Source organism: Staurois parvus, unplaced genomic scaffold, assembly GCF_062004578.1.
Source record: "Staurois parvus isolate SC_StPar_1 unplaced genomic scaffold, SC_StPar_1.0 ptg000365l, whole genome shotgun sequence".
In the NCBI taxonomy this organism is placed as follows: domain Eukaryota; kingdom Metazoa; phylum Chordata; class Amphibia; order Anura; family Ranidae; genus Staurois; species Staurois parvus.
Genome location: NW_028318161.1, coordinates 938,812 through 964,905, shown reverse-complemented (window position 1 = coordinate 964,905; position 26,094 = coordinate 938,812). Strand labels below are relative to the sequence as shown.

The 26,094-nt window shown below is 43.8% G+C and overlaps 1 protein-coding gene and 1 pseudogene across 1 annotated transcript; both read left to right on the top strand.

Moving 5' to 3' along the window:
* Positions 1-5,129: 5,129 nt before the first annotated feature.
* On the top strand, positions 5,130-9,531 carry LOC149456259 (uncharacterized; annotated as a pseudogene).
* Positions 9,532-20,823: 11,292 nt separating this feature from the next.
* LOC149456258 (protein shisa-1-like) lies at positions 20,824-25,136 on the top strand. The gene is made up of 2 exons (XM_089685170.1): positions 20,824-21,106; positions 23,970-25,136. The coding sequence occupies exons 1-2, from the start codon at positions 20,824-20,826 to the stop codon at positions 24,494-24,496; spliced, it is 810 nt and encodes a 269-aa protein (XP_089541296.1). The 3' UTR covers positions 24,497-25,136.
* The last annotated feature ends 958 nt before the right edge of the window (positions 25,137-26,094 follow it).

The following is a 26,094-nucleotide window of genomic DNA, read 5'->3' as shown; positions in this document are numbered from 1 at the left end:
GTGTGTATGTATATGTGTATATATATATATATATATATATATATAAATATATTTAAAAATATATTGAATACAGAAAAAATTGTAGCATTTCAAATATATGGCAATATATTTGGAAAGAATATTTTTTAAATCTATTTCAAATATATTTTTCTTCCATGTGGGTATATTATAAGAGATTGGTGATAACTGTCCTTGCTGTATCAGAAAATGAGGTCATTTGTAAAAAGGAATGTGTCATGGTAGAAACATTTTGTTTGGTCTATTTGTGTAATTGTATAATGTATATGACTTTACAGTAAAGAGAATATTAACAGTGGCTGCAATTACTGTTTATTTTGGCTGCATTTGTGCATGGCTTTGCCAATACCTTGAGCAGTATTAAACCTGAACTCCAAGTATAAATACACAGATTAAATTCATATGAGGGAGCTGCTTTGCTTGCCAATGGATTGTCATTTCTGTCCATTCAGTCCTAAAGGGTTACATAGCACAGCCAGGAGGCTGACACCCCTTTCTTGTTAACAGTTAAGGAATATAGTGGTGTCAGTTCTCTGCTCCCAGCCTCCTTGCAGCATGTTCCACTTCAAACAATTTCCATGCAGTTCCCAGTCCAGAGAGCTGGGTGGAAGGGGGTGTGCCTCCCTATGAATCATTTAGTTATGTTTGTATTTTGTGTATCTCCTGTTTTGGTCTGTTTGTGTGATGGGAGTCACTTTAAGTGGGGGCCCATGGATCCCAGCTTACTTTAGAGAGATGAGGAGACCCCTGTCTCAGCTCCCCATATCCCTATTATGTGTAAGTCACCCTGTGCCTGTTAGGGGTACAGGGTGATCTGTCCTAATATTGGGGTGGGGGTTGTTGATTGTTTAATGCCATGTGGTTGCATCCCATTGTTCTATTGTGTGTCTTGCTTGAGAGCAAACTATTATGGGATGTATGTGTTTATGTGTATTAGCTTAGTGGGGGGTGTCTCCAGCAGCCCTCCCTCCTGATGATAAGTGTAGATTGCCCCGCACTGTGTCATTATGCAGGGAGGGGGGATTGCCCCTGAGTGTATAAAACGCTAGTTCGAGTTTCAAATAAAGAGTTCCATGTTCAGACAGACTGGTGCCGTCTAGTCTTGTTTGGTGGGCTGTGGTGTCTGTGGTCGGTGTTCGGACTGGGAAGCGGTATTATAATGGAAGTACCCAAGCACAGACAGGGTCAGTTCCATTACAGTTTGTAATACTGGTTCAAACAAAGTAGTAAAGTCGATTGGGTTAAAAAAAAACTCAGAAGAAACAGCTAGAACACCACTGGATGGCTCCAAGTGCAATTTTTAAATTTTTACAGGAAGGAAAGGAAAGGGCAGAAAAATGAAGAGAAGGGAAGCGAAGAGTTGCTTTCACACTGATAAAAGTGGAAGAAAAACGCATGACCATGTATTCCTGTGGAACTCTTCACACTGATCCGTTGCATGTCCGGTGCATTTTTAAAAATCCTGCTTGCTGCATTTTTGGCGCAAATCTGGTGTGGTAAAAAAAGACATGAAAAACTTACCTTCCCATTGAAATTAATGGAAAATGTGGCAAAACGGCACCTGCGGTGGGTTATGGTGCAGTTTTCATGTCACATATCATATTAAAAATGGAATGCGGTTTTGGTGCAGTTTTCATGTCACATATCATATTAAAAATGGAATGTGAATGCAGCAAAAATGTGGCAAAAACACGGCAAAAGTGTATATGTATTTTTGCAGTGGATCACTGTGAAAGCAGCCTAAGGAAAGGGAAAGGGAAGATCCAAAATATCATACATTCGTTTTTAAGAGGCTCAGCTCATTAAGATATTCTTTTAGTTAAATAGTCAGGAAGCTATGCTAAGATGAACCAAAAGAAACCAAAACACCATACTAGAGCACTGGTGTCATACCTAAAGTGTAACTATGGTCAAATGAAAAAAATGACACATATGATACAGTCTGATACAGTCTGTCGCTAGCATTAACGCAGCAGTTTTTGTTTTTCTGAGTCTTCCCTGGAACTTAGTTTTATTACTTGATCATCCTATCAGTGAGTCTATATGTTTTTTTCAACTTCTTTTACCAAACCAAGCTGTCCAGCAAAAGTGACATTCAGCACCAACCTCTCAACTGATTGACAATTCTGTCAAAGGGTGACCATGTTGCTCCTTCATAGACCCAATAAATGAGTGAATGTTGCCACCCTAAGACAGGAGGTGTGTTACTCGTCGCTAACAGGTGAAAATAAAGGAATAAAAGCTTTAAAAAAGAAGATTAATACAGCCACCACATCAAAAGCTACAATATATAAAACATTTGTTTTGGGGTTTAGTTAAGCTTTAAGTAGCCTAATTCACTAAAAGGTGACTCTTTGTCTCAGCCTACCACTTGCTTTCCCAAAACTATGCTCATAACTTTGAACTTTCCATGCTTAAAGTGGTTCTAAAGCCTAAACAATTTTTACCTTAATGCATTCTTGCTGCTGTTAGTCAAATCCTGTTACCAGGGAGCAGGGCCAAGCCTCACTGTCTGTGTTGATGGACATAAGCATCGGGGCTCAGGATTGAGCTCCCAGGTGTGCCACCATAGGCACATTATAAAGTAGCTAGCAAGAGTGTGACTGTTCCTGAGCTAGTACGTTTGAGGGGTGCCAGCCATTTCTGATTTCTCCTTCTGAAAAAGCTACTTAAAGTGGAACTTCCCTCTCTCAACGTGGACTATTTTTAATCCTTATACTGCTAGCATTAGTAAAAAGATAGGAAAGTATATCATATTTACTTGTTTATTAGTCTTTATTTTAAAAAAAGGGGGTTTTATACATAAAGATAAAAAGGCAGTACCAAACATAGAAGCTATGTAACAAAGTTGTTATAGCTTATGGCTAGCTATGATTTAAATAAGAGCATCAGAGTAAGAGTATCCACAAATGATAACATTGGCCTCTACAGGGGCCAGATGTGTCCCAAATGCAGGTGTCAGTCTGAAGAGGAATTGGAGAACCTGGGTCCCCCGACTCGTATGCAGGAACTGCATGACTCATCGGGACCCAGACACATTCGTCTGCCCAATGTGAAAGATCACCACCAAAGCAGGTTCTAAAAAGATGCCTGGTCATAGCACAGGGCTTTAATCACTCAGCCACTATGTAGCATGTGTCACAGTAGGTACCCAAGAGCCAAGAACAATAAAAATAAAAACAATACAAAAGGAAACAGACATCAAAAATAAAAAAGGAAAAACCACTCACAGTCTCTCTGTAAGTGCATGGTAGGCAAAGCCAACAAGTCTGTCCAAGACCTAGGCTTAAAAAGGTGAGATTTCAAATACCATATAGATTCAAGTACATAAAAGAAGGCCTGGAAGTGAGAGGTTTGAGCTCGTCAAACCTTCACCATTTAAGGTTGGGAGAGCCCTGCTGAGAGAGGATGTGAAGTTCCCGAGGCCCCTGAATTGTAATGGATCCATGTGGGCCAGATTGTGTAAAACCTGCTATATTGATCCTTGTATGTAGCCATCCATTCCTCCTCCTCCATTACATTATTCACCAACTTGATCCACTCAGCTCGACCTGGGACTTTTTCCAGTACATGGGGATTAAACGCCATGTTGCGTTTAGTAGATGTGGTAACATTCTTTTCCTATAGTGGCTAAGAGGAATGGAGGGCACATGAAGTAGAAACTGCAGGCGGGAGTCAGGAACATTGATGTCAAGGATCAGCTTAATGTGAGCTCTAATGGCTTGCCAAAAGGGTCGTAACTTAGGACACTCCCACCAAATATGAAGAAAGGTACCATGGTGACCACAATTTCTCTAGCATAAGCCAGACAGGGAGGGGTAAATCTTAGCCAAGAGGCTATATACCAGTCGGACTCTATACCAGGAGACTCTATACCAGCGAGTAAGCAATTTAAAGCTGTTTTCTTGCTTCTTTGTATCAACAGAGCTGGTATGAGTTAAGCGGTACAGGTGGTCAAGTTGGGTTTCTGAAAAGTTATACTGAAAGTCTCTCTCCCATTCCTGTATGTATAAAGGTTTCCCAGCTGGCTCCTCTGACTGGTACAGTTTATACAACTCTGAAAGGAAATGAGTGACTGGAGCATTCCCCATACAAAACTTCTCAAAATGTGTCAAGTTGGATGGCATTTGAATTTTGGGGGACAGGTTATGAACAAACTTATGATGCTGTCTATACCACCAGAAGTCCATTGGGAAACGCCCATACTGCTCTCGCAATGTGTCCAGGAAAAGTAAACCCTGTTCCTGAACAAACCTACCGCATCACCATATTTACTTGTTTTTAACTTTTTTTTTTTGCATTTCACATTACATTACAGTTACTTCCTGGTTTTCAGGCCTAGGCAATTGATGTCATACATCCCAACAGTCTTCAAGAGGGGAAAGAGGGTTCTCAGCTCAACCTTTGACTGAGCTAAAGGGCAGATGGATTCCAGGAAGTAAATGATACATGAACATGAATCATCTGCCCTTCCATAAGATGCCCACTGCCAGCAATGCCAGGGGGTGTTTTTTTAAATGATTTCACAGTAAAATAAAGCATGGAAATATGGATGGAGGGGGGAGTTTGCTTTGAATATTACAAATAACTTAGCATTTCTGGTTTGTGATGCTCAGATGCAATGCAGTTGCACTTTAGTTGGCTCTCTTACTGGCCCACTAAATTCCATACTGTTTGAATTGGGCCAGGTGTGAGAATAAAGATTTATAACTTTTCTCTGATATTTATACTTGATTTGGTTAGACCTTCAGCATAAAAGACAGGCAAATAGCAGTTTCAAAAGAAATGCCTACAGGAGTGTTTGGCATGTGTTTCCAGTGTCTAAGATGGCCGATCTGCCACTTCCGGTTCCTCTCTGTGCATCCGACGTCACTTCCCGTGAAGCATTTCGTCACTTCCAGGACTTAGTCATAAGGGGTGTGTTCGTCGGACTGACCAGCCGCACTTTATAGCTCTCCTCCCCGTGGCTCCGAAGCTCCAGCCACCATTTGCTCTTGTGTAGAGTGGTGTGTGTCACGTTAAGAGGAAGTATAGTGGTTGCTAAGGGATATTTCAAATAACAGAAATTTAGAGAACTTTCTAGAAGTTGAAGAGATTCTAAAAGTGTATGGATGAGCGCCTTTTTTTCACATTCCTGTCAGCGGTCTAAAGAGAACTCCCTTGCTGCAGTCATGAAGATGCTCCTGAGACACGTTCATGAGAAGGTTAAGGGTGGTGGAGGTGAAACCTGACTGAGGTGATGCCTGGCACTAGCTGAAGAGCAGAATGAAGCGCAGGACATGGCAGTGTCCTTACCGTCAAGTCAGCCAGTGGCAGTGAGTCCAATTTAAGATACCGGGAGCCACCACATACAGAGAAGCTGACCGCCTGAAGGCAGAGGTTTCAAGAGGAAAGCCATGAGGGGTCAAATATGGAACTGAAGGATACGGCTTCAGGGGAAGTCTCTCAGCCGAGAAGTCGGAAGAAAAGGTGGGCCTTGCCACCCTCCAGATGTCAAGAAGCATCCATAGAGACAGAGGAGGACAGTCTGGAGAAGCTGCCAGGGAGCCACAAATGCCACCTCCATCAACACCTCCTGTAGCTGACAGATAGCCAGACCTTAGTATGCAGTCAATTACAGCTACACAAGAAGACTTTGACTGGCAGGTAAGTGATGTCAGGTCTGTCAGGGAGCACAGTGATACACAGGTTCCCAGATCACATAATGCAGTCCCTCAGGGTGCGTTTATGCAGATGTCAGCACTTTCTAATTTATTTGGTTCATTAACAGATGCTTTACAGTCTATTCAGGAAAGCAACAGAAATATGGTACCTAGCACATCTGTTAACAGTATTGACACTCAAACTGAATTACCTCAAGGAAATTTGGTAGTTAGCAGATCACAGGTTCCTGAGACGTGTTTTAAAGAAGTATTTCCATGTGAAGTTTCCCCTTTAGGTTTTTACTTGTCAAGTTCTGTCAAAGTAAAAGTCTGGAAAGGAGACTTTATAGATTTATTGTCTCTTTTCTCTTCAGCAAAAGAATTTTCATCTTGATCAGATTAAAAGTCAGATGATAAGTCGGAAGGTGAAAGATTACTAGATCATTCTTTAACTGGTTCCAAGCCTTTTTGCATTGTTTCCAGTGTAATGGCAGAAAATATCCTGAATTATGTGCTGGACTTTTTTTAGCATGTTGACCATGTATTGGAAGCATACAAGAATTTCGGGGGGTTTTGGATGGTTTCATTACGACGAATCATTTCATAAAAAATTAATGGTCCACCCATCATTAGAATGGGGAATGAAAGATGTCGGATTGTGGCTTAATTTAATATTACCACAAAAACAACCAGTGAACAGGTCATCTACCCCTAATACAACCTCTACATCAGTATATAGGAAAGGGGTATGCTTTGCTTATAAGGAATCACAATGTAAGTGGAACAAAGCTTGTAGATACAGGCATGAGTGTTCATTTTGTACAGGGAATCATCCAGTAGTCAATTGCTATAAGAAAATTAATAATGTCACACAAGGTTCTAGGGATATTTTTCAAAAAAGCCTGCACGCCAGTGATGCTTCAAAGAATGCACCCATGGCTGGATCTATATCCAGACAAGGAGAAGGCATTATTTCTAAGTAACGGTTTTACGTCTGGTTTTCCACTGCCTGGTTTTTCAGGATTGGATTGTGAAATAGTCCCTAATCTGAAGTCGGTGGAGCATTTTCCCCAGGTAGTAAGAGAGAAAAAAAGGTTAATAGATTGCAGAGAATAGGGTAGCAGATCCTTTTCTTTTTCTGCCTTATAAGAATTTGCACATTTCTTCACTAGGAGTGGTTCTCAAAAAAGAACCTAATTAATTCCGTTTTATATACCACCTTTCTTTCCCTAAAGGAGCATCTACGTATAAATGATGACATAGATGGCTCATCGTGTTCGGTATCTTAGTCGTCATTTGATGAAGCCATTTTGTTAATTAGATCTTATGGCAAAGGTGTGTTGTTAGCAAAAGCTGACATTAAGTTGGCTTTTCGCTTACTTCCTATTGACCCTAAAACTGTCAATTTGCTAGGTTTTTTTTTAGGCTGTTGGTAGTTCTTTGACAAATGCCTTCCGATGGGCTGTTCTGTATCTTGTTCTTGTATTTTGAAACATTTTCGTCATTTATTAACTGGGTCGTGTGTTTTGAGTCAGGTTTAGATGGAGTTTTACACTGTTTAGATCATTTCCTTTGCAGATTCTAACATTTATGCACAGTTACTTAAGCTATTTTATGACATTTCAAGGTATTTTCGTATTTCTTTTGGCAGAAGAAAAAGCTATATTTCCTACAGTATCTTTAGAATTTTTTGGAATTCTTATTAACACAACTGTAATGGAATTTAGAATACCTTCCGTAAAGTTGGAAAGGATCAGGTTATTGATAATGGTCTTTCTTAGGCGGAAAAAGGTATTGCTGAAAGAAATGCAATCACTTTTGGGTCTTTTGGGTCTAATTGTGTGGTCTAAATTTTTGGAAGTTTTTAACAGTAGATCATTTTTTCAAGAATCATTTATCAATTCTGATGCTTTACATCTTTTTACAGATGCGCTGGCTCAAAAGAATTTGCGGCAATATGAGAAAACCATTGGTGTTGTGGGAGCTGGACGTATTCTTCGATAAATAAAAAAACGACTAAAAGCATTGTTTTACTTGAACTTTTCCCAGTTATAGTAGCATTAGGATTATGGAGTACAAGTTTTTCTAATTAGTGAATTTTGATTTATACAGATAATAAAGGTGTATTGTTTGTGGTGAATTGCCATCTAAATCTTTGTAATCCCCTTTTTAAGACATTTGGTTTTCCTTTGTTTGAAGTATAACATCTGGATCAAACTCCTGGTAAATTTAATACCCTTGCTGACTCCCTCCTCTCATTTTCAGATGTCCAAATTTTGTCAGCTCCTTCTTTCAGCAGACAAAGAAGGTCATGTTTGCCCAGCTCATTTATGGAACCTGATTTGAAGGTGACTATGAATGCTGTTGAAAATTCGGTATCTCCTCATACATGGATGGAGTACTCTTCCTCTTGAGGGACAGTGGTGTCTTTTGCAAAATGCCAGGGTTTTTCTCCTGAAGATCCTTCAGAAAGTACAATTCTGTTTCTTATCGTCTTTGATGCAGATGCATCTTTCACATAGTCACATAATTAAGACCTTGCCAGGAATTTCCTTTTTCTTTTGTATGCGGAAACTCCTAGACTGCACAAGCTTCTTTACAGTTAAGCAGGACTTAAAAGGTTATAAGAAAACACATTTTATTAAAGATAGCAGGAGACCGATATCATTAAAAATTTTATTGCAATTGTGCTCTGTTACACTGCAGGTTTGTTCTTCCTCATATGAAGCTTTATTATTCAAAATGTCCTCCGTGTATGCCTTTTTTGATGCATTAAGGATATCTAAAATGATTTCACCCAGTAAAGGATGTTCATCAAGGTTACTGAGAGAACATATTTTATTGGATGATTCAGTGGTTAAAAATTTTATTGCCAAATCGAAGACAGATCAAGTTGGGAAGGGTAAGTGGATTTCTATTCCAATGTTTGAAAATGTCAATTTGTGTCCAGTCAGGACAGTTCACCATTTCCTTTTGGCAAGACCACCTGTTTCAGGTCCTTTTTTCATTTATATGGATAGATCTCCCCTTACGAAATACCAGTTTGATTTAAAAAAAAACATTTGTCACATCTTGGTTTGCAGCAATATAAATTTACTTCACATTTGTTCAGGATCGGAGCTGCCTCTGAAGCTTCCAGGTCGGGTATGTTAGAAGACTGAATTAAAATTCTTAGTAGGCGGGGGTCCAATAGTTTTAAAGTGTATATACGTCCTGACTTGTTCCTTTCATTTCTTTAGGTAATGTCTGCAATGTATGGATAATTGATCACTCTTAAATATTTTGGGCATGGAAGAGAGCAGCTCAACGGACTTATTCGGAAAACCTGTCTATGTCTTCAGATTCTTTTTGCATCTTTTGGAAGGGTATAAAGGGTCCAAAGTGGTGCCAATTGTATATCACTTTAGCTAGGTTATTTCAATGCTGGCCTCCTCCAATGGTGTTGATTATTCTCTTTGGAGGAAATGATATAGGCAGAATTAGAACCTTGGATTTATTGTTTATGATAAAACAGGATTTATATAGATTAAAATTGTCTTCTTCTAATACTTCAATTGTTTTCTCTGAAATTGTGCCCCGATTATTCTGGTTGTTTTCATCACAATGCAGGGCTATGGAAAAAATCAGAAAACGCATCAACAGAGCAATGGAAAAGTACTTACCCTCCTTAGATGGTTTCTCTTACAGACATATAGACTTAGAAGGCAGCTTGTCTGGTTTATACTGCCAAGATGCTGTTCATCTTTCTGATGTGGGTTTAGATATTTTTAATCTAAACTTAAAAAATTGCATTGAAATGGCAGCAGGTAGGGAATGGGCTGGTCTTTCCTGGATGGTGGGGACGTTTTGTTGCAATTCAGTGGCAGTATGATCGAGTTCTAATAATTGAGCAATATGGTTGGATTTTATTTGACAATTTTATGATTCACCTAATTAAAATATTTGATATTTATGATATGTGAATTTAATTTTGGTAAACCACTAAAGTGCCATGGCCATTTTCATACCAATTTTGATGTTTTGTCTTCATTTCACATAGATTCATGTTTTAGATTTATGGGAAGGGATTCAGCCTGCAGACCCATGAAAAAGGGAGGCACAAAACTTTGGGCCAACCTTTTTGGGCCTGCAGCCACCCCTTCCCATTTTATTAATCTACTTAGATACTGTTTTTACTTTATTGGTTAATGTGGTAAAATATGGTGTGTGTCACTTTAAGAGGAAGTATAGTGATTGCTAAGGGATATTTCAACAAATTCGAAATTTAGAGAACTTTCTGGACGTTGAAGAGATTATAAAAGTGTATTGATGAGCACCCTTTTTTCATATTCCTATCAACGTTCTCAAGAGAACTCCCCTCCCTGTCGCGTGCTTTATGTAGTTTTCTATCCCTCTGGATCCCAGACGTTTTGTTGCAATTCAGTGGAAGTATGCTCATGTTTTAATAACTGAGCAATATGTTTGGATTTTATTTGATTATTTTATAATTCAGCTAATTAAAATATTTAATATTTATGATATTTGAATTTAATTTTGGTAAACCAATAAAGTGCCACGGCCATTTTCATGCCAATTTGGATGTTTTGTCTTCATTTCAAATAGATTAATGTTTTAGATTTATTGGAAGGGCTGCGGCCTGCAGTCCCACGGTTTGGGGGATCAGTTCCAACCAAAACTGATAGGAAGACAGAATGTAGGACCTTGAATTAAGAGTTAAAAAGTTTTATCCTTTAGATCAGTGGTCTCCAAACAGAAGTCTGGGGCCAGATGTGGCCCCCTGCTTGCCTTTATCTGACCTTTAGAGCACTATTCCTCCCACTGACACCAGCAATGGGGCATCATTCCTGTCACTGATACCAACAATAGGGCACTATCGCTACCACTGACCCCAACATTACATTACATTACATCGAGTTTATATAGCGCCAAAGGGTTTACTCAGCGCTGTACAATAGAGGGGGGAGGACAATACATGAAACAGTACAGCAACAACAAACAGCACACAAGGGGTTAGAGGGCCCTACTCTTTCGACCTTACAATCTAAGAGGGAGGGGGTAGTGGTACAGGAGGAAGTGGCTGTGGGGGATGGAGTGGTAGGAGGAATGAAGGAGAATGGCTGTTAGGTGAGGGTGGGGTAGGCTTCCCTGAAGAGGTGGATTTTCAGGGAGCGCCTGAAGGTGAGGAGGGAAGGTGACAGTCTGATGGATTGTTGTAGTGAGTTCCAGAGGATGGGGGAGGACCTGAAGAAGTCTTGCAGTCGTGCGTGGGAGGAGGAGACCAGGGAGCAAGATAGAAGGAGGTCCTGTGAGGAGCAAAGGGTACGGGTAGGGTGGTACTTGGGAATCAAGTTGGTGAGGTAGTTAGGGGCAGTGTTGTGAATGGCTTTGTAGGTCAGAGTTAGTAGTTTGAATTTGATGCGTTGGGCAATCGGAAGCCAGTGGAGGGAGAGGCAGAGGGGGGTGGCAGAGGTGGAGCGGTTGGTGAGGTGGATGAGCCTAGCTGCTGAGTTCAGGATGGTCTGAAGCGGGGAGAGCCTGCGCTGGGGTGAGAAGGGAGTTGCAGTAGTCAAGGCGTGAGATAATTAGGGAGTGTACGAGTAGCTTAGTGGTGTCAGGGGTAAGGAAGGAGCGTATCTTGGCGATGTTGCGGAGGTGGAGCCTGCATGTGTTTGTAGGTGATTTAACATGAGGTTGGAAGGAAAGGTTTGAGTCCAGAATGACGCCAAGGACTTTGGCTTGCGGGGCGGGATTGATGGTGGTGTTGTTGGTAGTGATGGATAGGATGGGGGGGCATGAGCAGGGGGAAATGAGGAGCCCGGTTTTGGAGAGGTTAAGCTTGAGGAAATGAAGCGACATCCAGTCTGAGATGTCGTTTAGGAGGTGAGTGATGTGGGTGGAGACTGTGGGGGTGACGTGAGGGGTGGAGAGGTAAATTTGAGTGTCATCAGCGTAGAGGTGACAGTTGAAGCCGTGGGAGTGTATGAGTTTGCCAAGGGAGGAGGTGTAGATGGAGAAGAGAAGGGGTCCAAGGACAGAGCTTTGGGGGACCCCAACAGAGAGGGGGAGGGAAGGGGAGGTGGCACCGTTGTAGGAAACACTGAAGGAGCATCGGGATAGGTAAGAGGAGAACCAGGAGAGAGCGGTGTCTCTGATGCCAAGGCAGAGTAGTTTATTAAGGAGGAGGGGGTGGTCAACTGTGTCGAAGGCCGCGGAGAGGTCCAGGAGAAGGAGGACAGAGTAGTCGCCTTTGGCTTTGGCGGTTAGTAGGTCATTAGTGATTTTGAGGAGGGCGGTTTTGGTGGAGTGTAGGGGACGGAAGCCGGACTGTAGTGGATCAAGGAGGTTGTTGTCAGTTAGGTGGGTGCTTAGGCGATCGTAGACTAAGCGCTCAAGGAGCTTGGAAGTGAGTGGCAGCAGGGAGATGGGTCTGAGGTTGTTTGGGTCATTCGGGTCCAGGGAGGGCTTTTTGAGTATGGTGGTGATGTGCGCATGCTTTAGGGGGGAGGGGAATGCGCCAGTAGAGAGGGAGAGATTGAAGATGTGGTTGAGGGAGCGGATGAGGGAAGAGGGGGGTGACCTGAGGAGTTGAGAGGGCATAGGGTCAAGGGGGCAGGTAGTGAGGCGGGCTTCTGAGAACACCCTGTTGACTTTCTCAGTGGTAGCAGTGCTGAAGGAGTACAGTGCTGGGGGGTTACGGTAAGCGGGGCCTTGGGTGTGGTGGGGGGCAGTGCGGTTGCGAGGTCAGAGGAGGGGAGAGATGAGGGGCTGATGGGGGGGGGAGGCTAGGTGGGGAGGTAGATTGCGAGTTGACTATGTCCTTACAGATTGCGTCAATCTTGTTATGGAAATGGGTGGCAATCTCGTGGGCGGTGAGTGAGGTACTGAGTGGAGGAGGGGGGGAGAGAGCAGGGAGTTGAAGGTGGAGAAGAGTCAGCGAGGGCAGGTGGAGGGGGTGTTGATCAGGTTTATGAAGTAGGCCTGCTTGGCGGCGTGCAGAGAGGAGGTGTAAGTGAGGAAGGCAGATTTGTAGAGGGAGAACGCACGAGGGGACCTGGTTTTGCGCCATAGTCTCTCCAGCGCGTGACTGCGACGTTTGAGGCATTTAGTATGGTCGTTCTGCCATGGTTGAAGCGGTCTAGGTTTGATGTTGCGTGTGGTTAGGGGTGCCAGAGAGTCTAGGGCAACTGACAGTGAGTCATATGTGGTGGTGGCTAGGTCAGGACATGACAGTGGAAGGATGCTGTCGTGTAGGCGGTCAGCAGCCGAGTGGAGGGGGCCGGGTTCAGGTTGTGGAGGTTGCGGCTGGTGATGGTTTGGCGCCTTGGGGAGGGGGAGTTAGGGGAAGGGGAGACGGAGAACGTGAGGAAGTGGTGGTCGGAGAGAGGGAAGGGGGCGTTAGTGAACTGGTTGAGGGTACAGAGGCGGGAGAAGATGAGGTCCAGGGTGTTCCCATCGATGTGAGTGGAGGATTGAGTGTACTGTGTGAGCGCAAAGGAGGAGGTTAGGTGGAGGAGTTGGGAAGTAGCCGGGTTGTTGTTGTTGATAGGGATATTGAAGTCCCCAGGGATGATGGTCGGTAGCTCAGAGGAGAGGAAGAAGGGAAGCCAGGCGGCGAAGTCATCCAGGAAGCGGGGTGTGGATCCGGGGGGCCTGTAGATCACTGTGATCCTTAGGGGGGTGGGGGAGAAGAGCCGGATGCAGTGAGCCTCGAAGGAGGAGAAGGATAGAGAGGGGGGGTTAGGGAGGACCTGGAAGGTGCTCAGCAGTGATAGGAGCAAGCCGACTCCACCACCTCTGCGACCGCTCGGTCTGGGTGAATGGGTCCAGATGAGACCTCCATGGGTGAGTGCAGCAGGGGAGGTGGAGTCAGTGGCCTGTACCCAGGTTTCGGTGACCGCTAGGAGGTTGAGGGAGTGGGAGATAAAGAGGTCATGGATGGCGGTAAGCTTGTTGCAAACTGAGCGGGCGTTCAGGAGTGCAACCGAGAGAGGGGGGATGGATGCGGGGAGGAGGAGTACAGGTATGAGGTTGAGGGGGTTGTGGCGGCTGGTGGGAGCAGGGGGGTCCCTGGGGGGGGTGAGGTGGTGAGGGGCCAGGGTTCGGGGAGATGTCCCCAGCGGATAGGAGAAGGAGGAGGGTGAGGAAGGTGGCATGGGAACGGGAAGTGCAGGAGCGTGTGGGTCTGATAGTGGTGGCACGTGGGTCGACGGGGGAGTGGAGTAGCAGGAAGAGGTGATGAGTGCCATAGTGGGGAGAGGGGAGAAGTGAAGGGGCAATGTAGAGCCGTTTTGGGGGGGTAGGTGGGTAGAGGGAGCCGATTTTTGTGATGGAGGAGAGGAATACAAGGAGGAGGAATGCAGGTTGGGGTGAGCAGAGTGCTGATCAGGTCGGGGGATGTGAAGGGATACAAGTCAGGGCATGGTGATGTGGAGAGTCTGTATCGCCATGGAGGAGTCCATTTGAGTCCTTCTGTAGGGGGAGAGTGAGAGTGGAGGGTAGCTGGGTCAGCAGCTGGCTGGTTGCAGTCTGTGGGTGCACCAAGGATGGAGCACTATTTTTCCCACTGACACCAATGATGGGGCAATATCCTTTCTACCGACACCAATGATGAGGCACTATTATTCCCACTGAAACCAACAATGGGGCCCTATTCTTTCCACTGACACAAACAATGGGGCACTATTTCTTCCCACTGATACCAACAATGGGGTAATAATCCTCCCACTAATACCAATGATGGGGCATTGTTTAATCCCCCTGACACCTGGGCATTTTCTACTCACACTGATCACAATCCTGACCCCTCAAAGTCTGAAGGACAGTAAACTTGCCCTTTATTTAAGAGGTTTGGAGATCCCTGTCTTAGATAAAAGGAAAATCAAATCCTTTATTAACTGGTGGAAGGGGTATTTTAACAATTTTGTAAATGGTTTGTTGCAGATGCCTCTTCAGTGGATGTCTGTGTATGAGACTTACTGAATATGTACTACTTATGGACTATCGATCTTTGATAGAAACCCTATATTTACATGGATCAACCATAATAATATCTGTTTGCAATATTTTATATTTGAATGACTAAAAAAATATTTTTTTAAAGTTTTTTTTTTTTTTTAAATCCTGACCATAAAAAATAAATATATACAATGATATGATGCATATTCTCTAAAATAAAACCCCAAGCCTCCCTCCCTAGCCCACGAAATACATTAGGCTAAGCTAAACCATTCCATCGTCTCCTGTAGGTCTGTCAATCTATGCTCAACAGCATGCATGTTCTGCCTTGCCTTGATAACTCACAATCTGGGTATCATTATCTGCTGAGCTTGTTGGATCTTCATAAGGAGCCCGATATTTATCCTTGCATATATTGTACAATAGGTTTCCATGATGACCCATGCACCTCTTTTTCAACACAGCAGCTGCACCCTCAATACATTTATAAACACATCCCCATAGTTAATGTAAAAACTGCATTATGTACAATCGTTTATAGATCTCTGAATCCAGAGAGCAGCAAAAATGTTTTTATCTCAAGGTCTGTTCTATGTCATAGGGGCCTAGGGTTCCCATGTGGATTGAATAATACTGGACTTGCTGGTATCATTGTTGCCAGTGTTATTAATAGGAAAGAGATCCTTTTTTTTTTGTTTTGTTTTGTTTTTTTTTAACTGTGGCAGCGTGTTGTTGTATTCATGCCATAAGTCTCTTGCATACCTACCCTGATGTCTTTAATTACCTTTGATCCACACTAAACAAAATGTGTAACTTTGGTAGCCATAGTGTAAACACAAGAATTTAAATTAATCAAAGGTGCAGACACAGCAACACTAACATGAGTGCTTCAAAGTGAGCACCACAATGACGTCTGCTATGGAGATAAGGCTGATTATTAGTCAGACATCAGAGGAATTGGGCTGTGATACCTTCCCGAAATAAATAATATACCCGTCACCTCAGCAGTACCTAACATTCTTCAGCAGTTTTATTGTTAGTGGTTATTAAAGCAGAACTCCAGCCATATAGAAAAAAATTCTGCAGTGTAGATAAAAGTTAAAGTGGACCTTCAATTACAATTGACCGTTCTGCTCATCCTCCTCTCCCCTCTTCCAACAAATTCATAGGGTCTTTTTTTGGGGAGCTGGAACCTTTCTCTGACAGCAACCAACTCCCACTTCCTTCCCATGTCAGCTTGACAGAGCCCCCCTCCACCCATAAGCAACATCCTGAGACATGTCCCTCATCCTGTGGACCAGTCTGACAGCGTCGTGTGAGTCTGTGAGACCTTAGGAAGCAACAGTCAACTCCAGGGGCGGACTGACAACCCATGGGGCCCCGGGCAATAGGGGATCATGGGGTCCCTGCGTCATCACCCACACTCAAACCACACCCAAAAAAGTCTATGAAAGGTACTAGGGGCATCTCATGGGGCCCCCTACTGACCCTGGGCCCTCAGGCAGTGCCCGAGTGCCAAAATGGTCAGTCCGCCCCTGGTCAGCTCCCACGTGCAATATGGCAGTGCCAGGGATCTGAAGCCCATTGAAGAATCGGATGGAATCCTAGGCTGATAATTACCTGATTGTTAAAAGTCAGCAGCTACAGTATTTGTATCTGCTATTATTTTTCTAAACAAGACTGAAGTTCCTCTTTAGGTGTCATGAGCTGTATGCCACTTTATGTATTATAGTACTTGTTTTAATATGTACATTTTCACTGAGGCTGGATAGTAAATCTCCTGTTATACTTCCAGTTCTGCCCATCCTCTTCACCTGCCTTTTCACAGAATGCTTTGTATTCTGGTAACCATTCACAGAACACCTTGTATTCTGGTAAGCATTGACAGAACACCTTGTATGTTGGTAACCATTCACAGAATGTCTTGTATTCTAGTAACCATTCACAGAATGCCTTGTATTCTGGTAACCATTCACAGAATGCCTTGTATTCTGGTAAGCATTCACAGAACACCTTGTATGTTGGTAACCATTCACAGAGTGTCTTGTATTCTAGTAACCATTCACAGAATGCCTTGTATTCTGGTAACCATTCACAGAACGCCTTGTATTCTGGTAACCATTCACAGAACGCCTTGTATTTTGGTAACCATTCACAGACTGCTTTGTATTCTGGTACCATTCACAGAACAGCTTGTATTCTGGTAACCAGAATGCTTTGTATAGTGTGAACCAATCACATAATACTTTGTATTCTGGGAACCATTTACAGATCGCTTTGTATTCTGTGATCCATTCATAGAATTCCTCGTATTCTGTGATCCATTCACAGATCGCCTCGTATTCTGGTAACCATGCACAGAATGCCTTGCATTCTGTTATCATTCACAGAACACCTTGTATTCTGGGAACCATTCACAGAATGCTTTGCATAGTGTGAACCAATCACATAATACTTTGTACCCTGCAAACCATTCACAGATCATTTGCATTCTGGACACCATTCATACAACACTGTGTATTCTGGTAACTGTTTTCAGAATGTTTTGTATTCTGTGAACCATTCACAGAATGCTTTGTATTTTGGTAGCCATTCACAAAACCCTTTGCATTTCGGGAACCATTCACAGAATGTATTTTCTTCTGGTAGCCATTCAAAGAATACTTTGCATACTGGGAACCACTCAAAGAAAACGTTGTTTTCTGGTAACCATTTACAGAAAGCCTCATATACTGGCAATCATTCACAGAAAGCCTTGTACTTTGGGAACCATTCACAGAATTCCTTGTATATTGGTAACCATTCACAGAATGCTTTGTATTCTGTGTTCCATTCAAAAAATGCTTGGTATTCTGGGAACCGTTCACATAACATTTTACATTCTGTGAACCATTCGTGTAACGCTTTGTATTCTGGGATCCATTCATGGAATAAAAAGTGTTCTTTGAATGGGCAAGGGCAGGGGCGGACTGACAACTCATGGGGCCCCCCGGGCAATAGGGGATCATGGGGCCCATGTGTCCTTGCCCAAACTCAAAAAAACCTGTGAAAAAGGTACCAGGGCATCTCATGGTGCCCCCTACTGACCCGGTGCCCGCGGGCAGTGCCCGAGTTTCCAAATAGTCAGTCCGCCCCTGGGCAAGGGAAAACTAGGGGTGGACAAGCCACACTGTGACTTTTATGGTTTAGAACTGCAGTTCTGCTATTGCAGTGCTGGAAGTCTAGTTAGAGCTGTACTATCTATTCTCAATTTAAGCGTATGCATTGAAGAATGTACAACAATACTCCAAGTGGCATACAACACATTACACTTAACTTTTATTTACTCTGCAGGTTTAAAAAAATGTTGCAATGTCCCTCTGGTCAAAGAGCAGGAACTACTGCCATTGGGAAATGTGGCTGTTTTGGGGGGGTGTAGTGTAGGTGTCAGACTGAGCTCCAATGAAGGCATCATTAAATACACATACATAATACAATTATCTGACCAGTGTGACATGTTGATGAATTAAACCCTTTATGTGTGGAGGAAAACCAGTTACTGGCAATAGCACAGACTCCCTGTGCCATATAAAATGTATTGCTTGTTGACAGCGGGATAATTAAAGGTAACACAAATTACAAGTCTGCTTGGATTTAACCTAATCAGTAACAGAGATGGCCTTGCATTATACTGAACTTTCCAATTTGCTTGTTTACTGTGCATGTATAGCCAAAACGTTTTAAACTATGAATAGAGCAAGAGAAGAGTTAAAATCCCTGTTAATGTATTTTTGCCTGTCCGTGTACCATTGGGAAATTCTCCTACACTCCCTGCCCCGGAGACACAACAGGAAGTTGAAGGAAATTTCTCAAAGTAAAATGAATGCCTCTCTTAGAGGGCTGTGCCCAAAACAGGTGTCCCCTTTGGAAGAGTTTCCTTCACTCCTTGTTCTAGAGACAACTTTAAAATTTTTGATTTTTTTTGTCACTTTCTCAGTGACAAAGAACAGCAGTACAAGGAAAGGGATGAATCTTCACAACCGAAACATCCCAAAAATTGAATCTCACATCATGTTTGGTGCAACACACAATGGACATGCCATGCAGGGCCGTGGATAAGGGGGTACTACCAGTCTTCCTGTACGGGGGCCCCGGCCAGCAGGGGGGCCCAGGCAGCTGGGTGAATGAGATGTGGGCAGGGAGGAAGAGCAGCATAGTGGTGGGGGGCAATTACTGGAACCAATCCCTTGTATGGCTCTCCCTGCAGCAGTTGTAAGCTGACTTCTTCTCTTCTCACCAAACCCCCCCCCCCCCCCCTTCTGGCTTTCAGCTGCTGCAGAGAGAGACATACAGGGGATCGGTTCCAGTAATTGCAAACCCCCCCCGGTACACCCATCACCCTCCCTGTGCACCATACATTTCCCCCTATTCCTAAGGCTCCATGTGCCCCCACCCCACAATGTTGCCGGCTTCCCTCCTCTCCTTTCCACCAGCAGCTGCAAGCACACAATAGGATTCTTCAATATGAAGAGTTGGAGAAAGTTCTGGTAAATATATTACATTTTCCAGCCCTTTCCTGAAGGAACACGAGTGATCAGTACTGATCACTCAGTGTGTTCATTCACAACTGAAGCATAGTAAACTGATTTTTTTTTGTGGGAATGGGGGGCCCTGTCAGATTGGCTGTATGGGGCCCCATGGTTTGGGGTTTCTGTCAGGTTGGTTGTAAGGGGCCCCGTGGTTTCTAACAGCAGCACCTGATGCCATGTGTAGGACATATTATGTGGGACATGCTGTGTGTAGGACATATTGTGGAGGACATGTTATGCGTAGGACATGCTATGTGGAGAATATGGTATCTGGAGAACGCTATGTAGGACATGCTGTGTGTAGAACATATATGTAGGACATACTGTGAATTACATGCTTTGTTGAGCACGTTATGTACAGAGCATGCTGTGTAGGACATGCTGCATGGGGCATGTTGTGTAGGACATACATGGATTGAAATTCAGGTGGTTCAGCAGGGACTGGCTGAATTTTAAACCAGAAATGGGCACCCTGGTTGATTGACTTCTGTACAACCAGCCTGCTGGGTTTTTCCTGATCACTTGCTATAGTCACAGGAAGATTCCTTCATCCACATTGAATGTGGAGACGGAGGAATTGATTCTTTTTTTTCAACCTGCAGGTGGAAAATGAAAAAAAAAAGGTGATGAATGTATGGGCTGCCTAATGTGTATGTCATGTTATGTGAAGGACATCTTATGTACAGGACATGCTATATGTAGGACATACTGTGCAGGACATGCCTTGTTGAGGACATTTTATGTGGAGGAAAAGCTAAGTGCAAAAAATGCTATGTGTAAGACATGTTATGTGGATGACATGCCATGTAGGACATGCTATGTGTACATCATGTATGGGACATGCTATGTGTAAGACATGTTACATGTTGGACATGCCATGTGTAGCATATTTTATGTGCTGGACATGCCATATGTAGGACATGTTATGTGGAGGGCATCACATGTGTAGGACATGTTATGTGGAGGACATGCCATATATAAGACATGTTATGTGGAGGACATCCCATATGTAGGACATGTTATGTGGAAGACATCCCATATGTAGGACATGTTATGAATATATAATGCTATGTGTAGGACATACTATGTATATATAATGCTATGTGGAGGACATGCCATATGTAGAACATGCTATGTATAGATAATGCTATGTGTAGGACATGCTATGAATATGTTATCCTATACATGCCATGTTATGTGGAAGACATGCTATGTATGTCATGGTATACATGCCATTTAATGTGGAGAACATACTATGTGTATGAGTAGGACATGCCATATGTATGAATATGGTATGTGTAGGTCATGCTATATATGACATTCTATGTATATGCCATGTTATGTGGAGGACATGCCGTATGTAGGACATGTTATGTATATGTCATGCTATGTATATGTCATGTTATATGTAGGGCATGCTATAGACACCCACTCCTGGCCAGAGGCAAGACATCTGATAGCAGCCACTTGTTGATCTCTTTATGGGATGGGGAGGGGATACCCATTAGGTGATCAGACACTCGCTGGAAGGAAGGACGGCTTTAATTTGAGTGGGGGAGGGGAGGAGGTCATTAGAGCAGCTGATAAAACTCATCACCTTCCCCGGCCGTCCTCATCATTAGCTGCTCCCTTCCTCTAGCATGTGTCCAGTGTTGGTGTTCGGGCTTCTCCTGGTGTCATGTGCCGGCCAGGAGTTCGGAGAGTATTGCCATGGATGGAGCGATCTTTATGGGGGATGGCACCCCGGATTCCAGTGCCCGGAGCGCTATGACCCCCCAGAGGCCACCTACTGCTGCGGATCGTGCAGCCTCCGCTACTGCTGTACGGCCAGCGAGTCCAGACTGGACCAAGGAGAGTGTCCCAACGAGGAGCGGGGCGAGGAGCCCGGGGAGCGAAGCCCAGCCCTACCACTGCCCGGCACGGGTAAGTCAGCAGCTGGATATCAGCCATGAAATCCTCCCCGATCAACCTAGATTCATGGTGGTCAGCTGGGTATCATCCATGGATCCCCCCATCACCCCAGATCTGAGGTCAGCTGGGTATCATGCATGGATTCCCCCCCCATCACCCCAGATCTATGGAGGTCAGCTGGGTATCGTGCATGGATCCCCCCCATCACCCCAGATCTATGGAGGTCAGCTGGGTATCATGCATGGATCCCCCCCATTACCCCAGATCTATGGAGGTCAGCTGGGTATCATGCATGGATTCTCTCTCCACCCCCAATCACCCCAGATCTATGGAGGTCGGCTGGGTATCATGCAGGGATTCCTCCCCACGATCACCCCAGATCTATGGAAGTCGGCTGGGTATCATGCAGGGATTCCTCCCCACGATCACCCCAGATCTATGGAAGTCGGCTGGGTATCATGCAGGGATTCCTCCCCACGATCACCCCAGATCTATGGAAGTCGGCTGGGTATCATGCAGGGATTCCTCCCCACGATCACCCCAGATCTATGGAGGTCAGCTGGGTATCATGCAGGGATTCCTCCCCACGATCACCCCAGATCTATGGAGGTCAGCTGGGTATTCTGCAGGGATTCTTTCTCCAACCCCCCAGATCTATGGAGATCAGCTGAGTATCATGCATGGATTCCTCCAACCCCCTCCCCAATCACCCCAGCTCTATGGAGGTCAGCTGGGTATCATGCACGGATTCCTTCCCCCCCGATCACCCCAGATCTATGGAGGTCAGCTGGGTATCATGCACGGATTCCTTCCCCCCCCGATCACCCCAGATCTATGGAGGTCAGCTGGGTATCATGCACGGATTCCTCCAACCCCCTCCCCAATCACCCCAGCTCTATGGAGGTCAGCTGGGTATCATGCACGGATTCCTTCCCCCTGATCACCCCAGATCTATGGAGGTCAGCTGGGTATCATGCATGGCTTCCTCCCCCGATTACCCCAGATCAGGGGTGGACTGACAAATCATGGGGCCCCTGGGTAATAGGGGATCATGGGGCCCCTGTGTCCTTGCCCAAACTCTAAGCCTATGAAAAAGGTACCAGGGGCATCTCATGGGGCCCCCTACTGACCCTGGGTCCTTGGCCAGTGCCCGAGTTTCCAAATGGTCAGTCCGCCCCTGCCCCAGATCTATGGAGTTCAGCTGGGTATCGTGCATGGATTCCTCCCCCCGATCACCCCAGATCTATGGAAGTTTGCTAGACTCCTTGTCCCCTCCAGGCTAGGAACACACTTCCCTTTAATACAAACTTATTATTATTGTTGTATTGCTCTCAAACTGACTTATTTTTTTTTTTTTTTTCCCCACCAGAAAGTTCTAAAATTCTTAGTAATTAGATGTCCATTTAAGATCCACTGTATCCCCTAACATTTAGAGGAGGCACACTATTACATAGATAATATCAGAAAAGTCCTGCACTGTAGAGCTTCATTTAGATTTGGAAGTGCATGGTATTGTAGCAGAGCCCATGCTCCTCTTTGTTTTAGAATGGATGTGTTGAGTATACGTGTTCCAGCATTGAAAAATCTGTCGCCCCCCCCCCCCCCCCATTTGTTTCTTTTGACAATGTGAGCCCCATTCACACCTGAGCATAGCTGGGCTGTTTAGAGGCTTTTTTTTGCATTTTGTAGCCCAATTCTGCGGTTTTGACTCCATAGACTTTTAAATGGAAACCTGTATAAACTGTTTTTCAGGCACTCCTTTTAAAGTCTATGGGGCCAAAAAAAGTTTGACTCTGCCAGAATTATGTGCAACAGGCTACAAGGGACACAAGACTGAGGAGTGAACAGGCTGACCAAGAGTAATGGGAGTCTTCATCTTGGATGTAGTTGCACTTTGGGAATTGCGCAGCTTAACACTCAGGTTTAAATGGGGGCTAATGCCAGCCATAGATGGATTAAAATTCAGCCAAATTCCATTCATGAGCAGACTGGTTTTACAGAAGTCGATCTCTTAATTGACTTCTGTTCAACCAACCTGTCTTTAAAGTTTTGCTTGATCAGGGCTGCTGGCTCTAGCCAGTGGTGCTGATAAACGTGTCTGACAGCGAGGAAACTTCCCCACTGTCAGAAATCAATTGGCTCAATGAGAGTTATTCTCCCATCCAGTGTGTATGAATGGGGGAATCGATTCATTTTCTTTTGTTTAACCCACTGGTTGAAGAAAATCATGTGTCTAGTGTAATAGTACTTTCACTGTACATCCATAATTGTCATGTATGGGAACATTGGATCGATTGAGGGAGGCTATTTCTGTTGAGCTGCCTGTCATTGGGGGGGGGGGGGGGGGGGGTCTAGAAATGTCTGTGGAAATTGTTTAAATGCAATGTTTAGTAGTGTCTGCTACACTTAATATAATAAGGTGTGGTGATCCACTGTAACTCTTAATTACAACCAATGCAGAGATAGCAGTAGATACCAAGTGCTCATATGGGTTTTGGGGGACAGGAATTTTACCTCTTGGTGAAGCTGTCTTTTACATCTGCTCCTCATAACCCACTAAGCAAAATATTTACTGTCATGTTCTGGAGATCTTCAGTTTGTAGCAATGGTGCTGTATAAAGTCCTTGATCGTTTCTGGGCCACATGCCTCATTCATTCCTACAACTGGGTCTGTACTCTTTGATGGCATTACCACAAGCATAGGATAACTATGACAATTATTGTGGTTACAGGTGCAGGGACCAGCCATTTCTCCCTCCACCCCCCCCCCCCCCCCTTTCCCTCGAAAAGGCTGTTTGGCGCAGAGCCTTGCAGTAAAGGTCTCCGGTGTGTTTGTTGTACAAGCTTTTATAATTTTATTATTTCTTTTTCTTAGTGCCTACCTACCTCCCCTTCCTCCTGGTTGGCAGTATGTTTGTGACCTTTGTTGTTGTGGGCTCACTCGTGGGGGTATGCTGCTGCAGATGTCTGAAACCTGAAGAAGGGACACAAATTGGTGCTCCTGCCCAACAAAGCCGTCTCCTGGACACAGAAGCATCTGACACATCAAGACATTCCAGTTCAAGCTCCACCGCTGCACCTCGTGGCTCACTCGGCAACAATCCTCAAAACCTCTGTTCTTTAGGCCCTGAAAATATGAATTTGTATATGAATATGCCAACCGCTTTTCCCATCATGGCTTGTCCACCAAATGCTCAGTTTATGCATCCTGCCAATACACCATCACCTTTCTTACAACCGCCATTCATCAATTATGCTGTGCCATCAGATCATGCTATAATAATGACCCCAGCCTCTTACATTGATACCAGGAATTGCTACCCACATTCTACCAATAACTACCTTCCACTGAACCAGCATATTGACCTACCTGTGACAGATGAGGCAGCTGCCAAGTGCTGAGCCTGTGGGGTGTCTAGACTCTGGTAGTAGACTGAATACTACATGGACAGTAGATTGGCTTTTCTTAAAATTTTTGCATATGAGCTACCCAGCTAGCCATTTGCTCTTTACATACATTTTTTTAAATTTTTTTTTTTTTTTTATGGACCGTTTTCTCCAAAGAGGTCCTGAATGTCTCAAATGTAAGTGGCTTGGAATGATGTTTGAACTGTACACTGACACACCATTCAGGAGAATCGGCAATCAGAGTGACTGTTTACATTTTTAAACCAAGAGACTTCTTGGAATATTGACCAAAGGGCACCATCCAAAGAAACCACTACAGATTTAATATAAATTGTGAATGTAACACTTTCTAAAGTAAATAAGAAAAATATGTCTTGAAACTAATGTAGTGCATTTTAAGGGTTTTAAACAAACATAATTCTTTTTTTTTTTTTTTTTTCCCATTTTAAGATTTAAGTTGGGAATGGTTACAAAACCCAGCAGGGAGATGCCAAAGTGATGATGTGCTTTTGATGATTAATCTCCTTGCTGGTTCTTCTCTTGGACAGTGTCCAGAAACTGCCAGTGCCAACCAATCAGATTTTTTGTATTGTCTAACCTGCACTAGAAGCCTGGAACATAATGAGCATACTTCAATAGTTTTGTGTTTTTTTTTTTTTTGGTTTTTTTTTGGTTTTTTTTTTGTTTTTTGTTTTTTTTTTCTCCATGCTTTGAAATTCTAAGTTTTGTATAATCTTGAACAAGGTTATTGACTATTCTATGGCAAAGCTTGATATTTGATACATTGGTGCTTGTTTATGTTGAGTCTTATATTACTTGGCAGTGAAGTACTGACCCTGTGCTGCTTGGATATGAAAGGACTCTATAGGCTGTAAAGTGCACCTAATGGTCGTGTATTTGTTTTTTTTTGTTTTTGTTTTTTTTGTTTAAAAAAAAAAATAAAAAAAAAAATGTGCATTTTATAATTTGCCTGCAGGAACCTGTAAAGCATTGCATGAGCAATCAGCGGATTGCTGGTGCCATGCAGGCCTCCTGCACATGTCAGTATATCTTGCTTATGGGCAAGCAGATATTGACAATCAATGAACTACCACGGTGTTCCACAGCACTGTGGTAGTTCATTGAGAGTTACAAGCCGACAGCTGCAAAGGCTGTCAGGAATTGTAGCGTTCCTTCATTCACAGAACATTGAATGACATGGGTGGAGCCCCACACATCTGCATGGTCTTTAAATCTGAAAGCTAGTACAGGGAACTTCTCCCTGTACTTCTGACACAGGGAGGGGGGCTGCAACATTGGCAATATGTTACATGTTCCACCCTAAAAGTGGGCTGACCATGTAACATTCCCAAAGGTGAACTTATCCTTTAAGCAGCCAAAAGTCTTTTTGTTTATCCAGTAGGTTGAGCAAATAAAACTGGCTTGTGTCCCTCATCCACACACCCTATGTGAAGGGGGGAACTTCTCTGCCCAAAACACACTGATAGGATTTCTGGCTGTGGCCATCTTGAGTAAGGGCAGGTGATTCATGTAGCATTCTACTTCCTGGAATCAATCTGCCCTTAGTGCAGGCAGTAGTGTGCTTAGCTGAG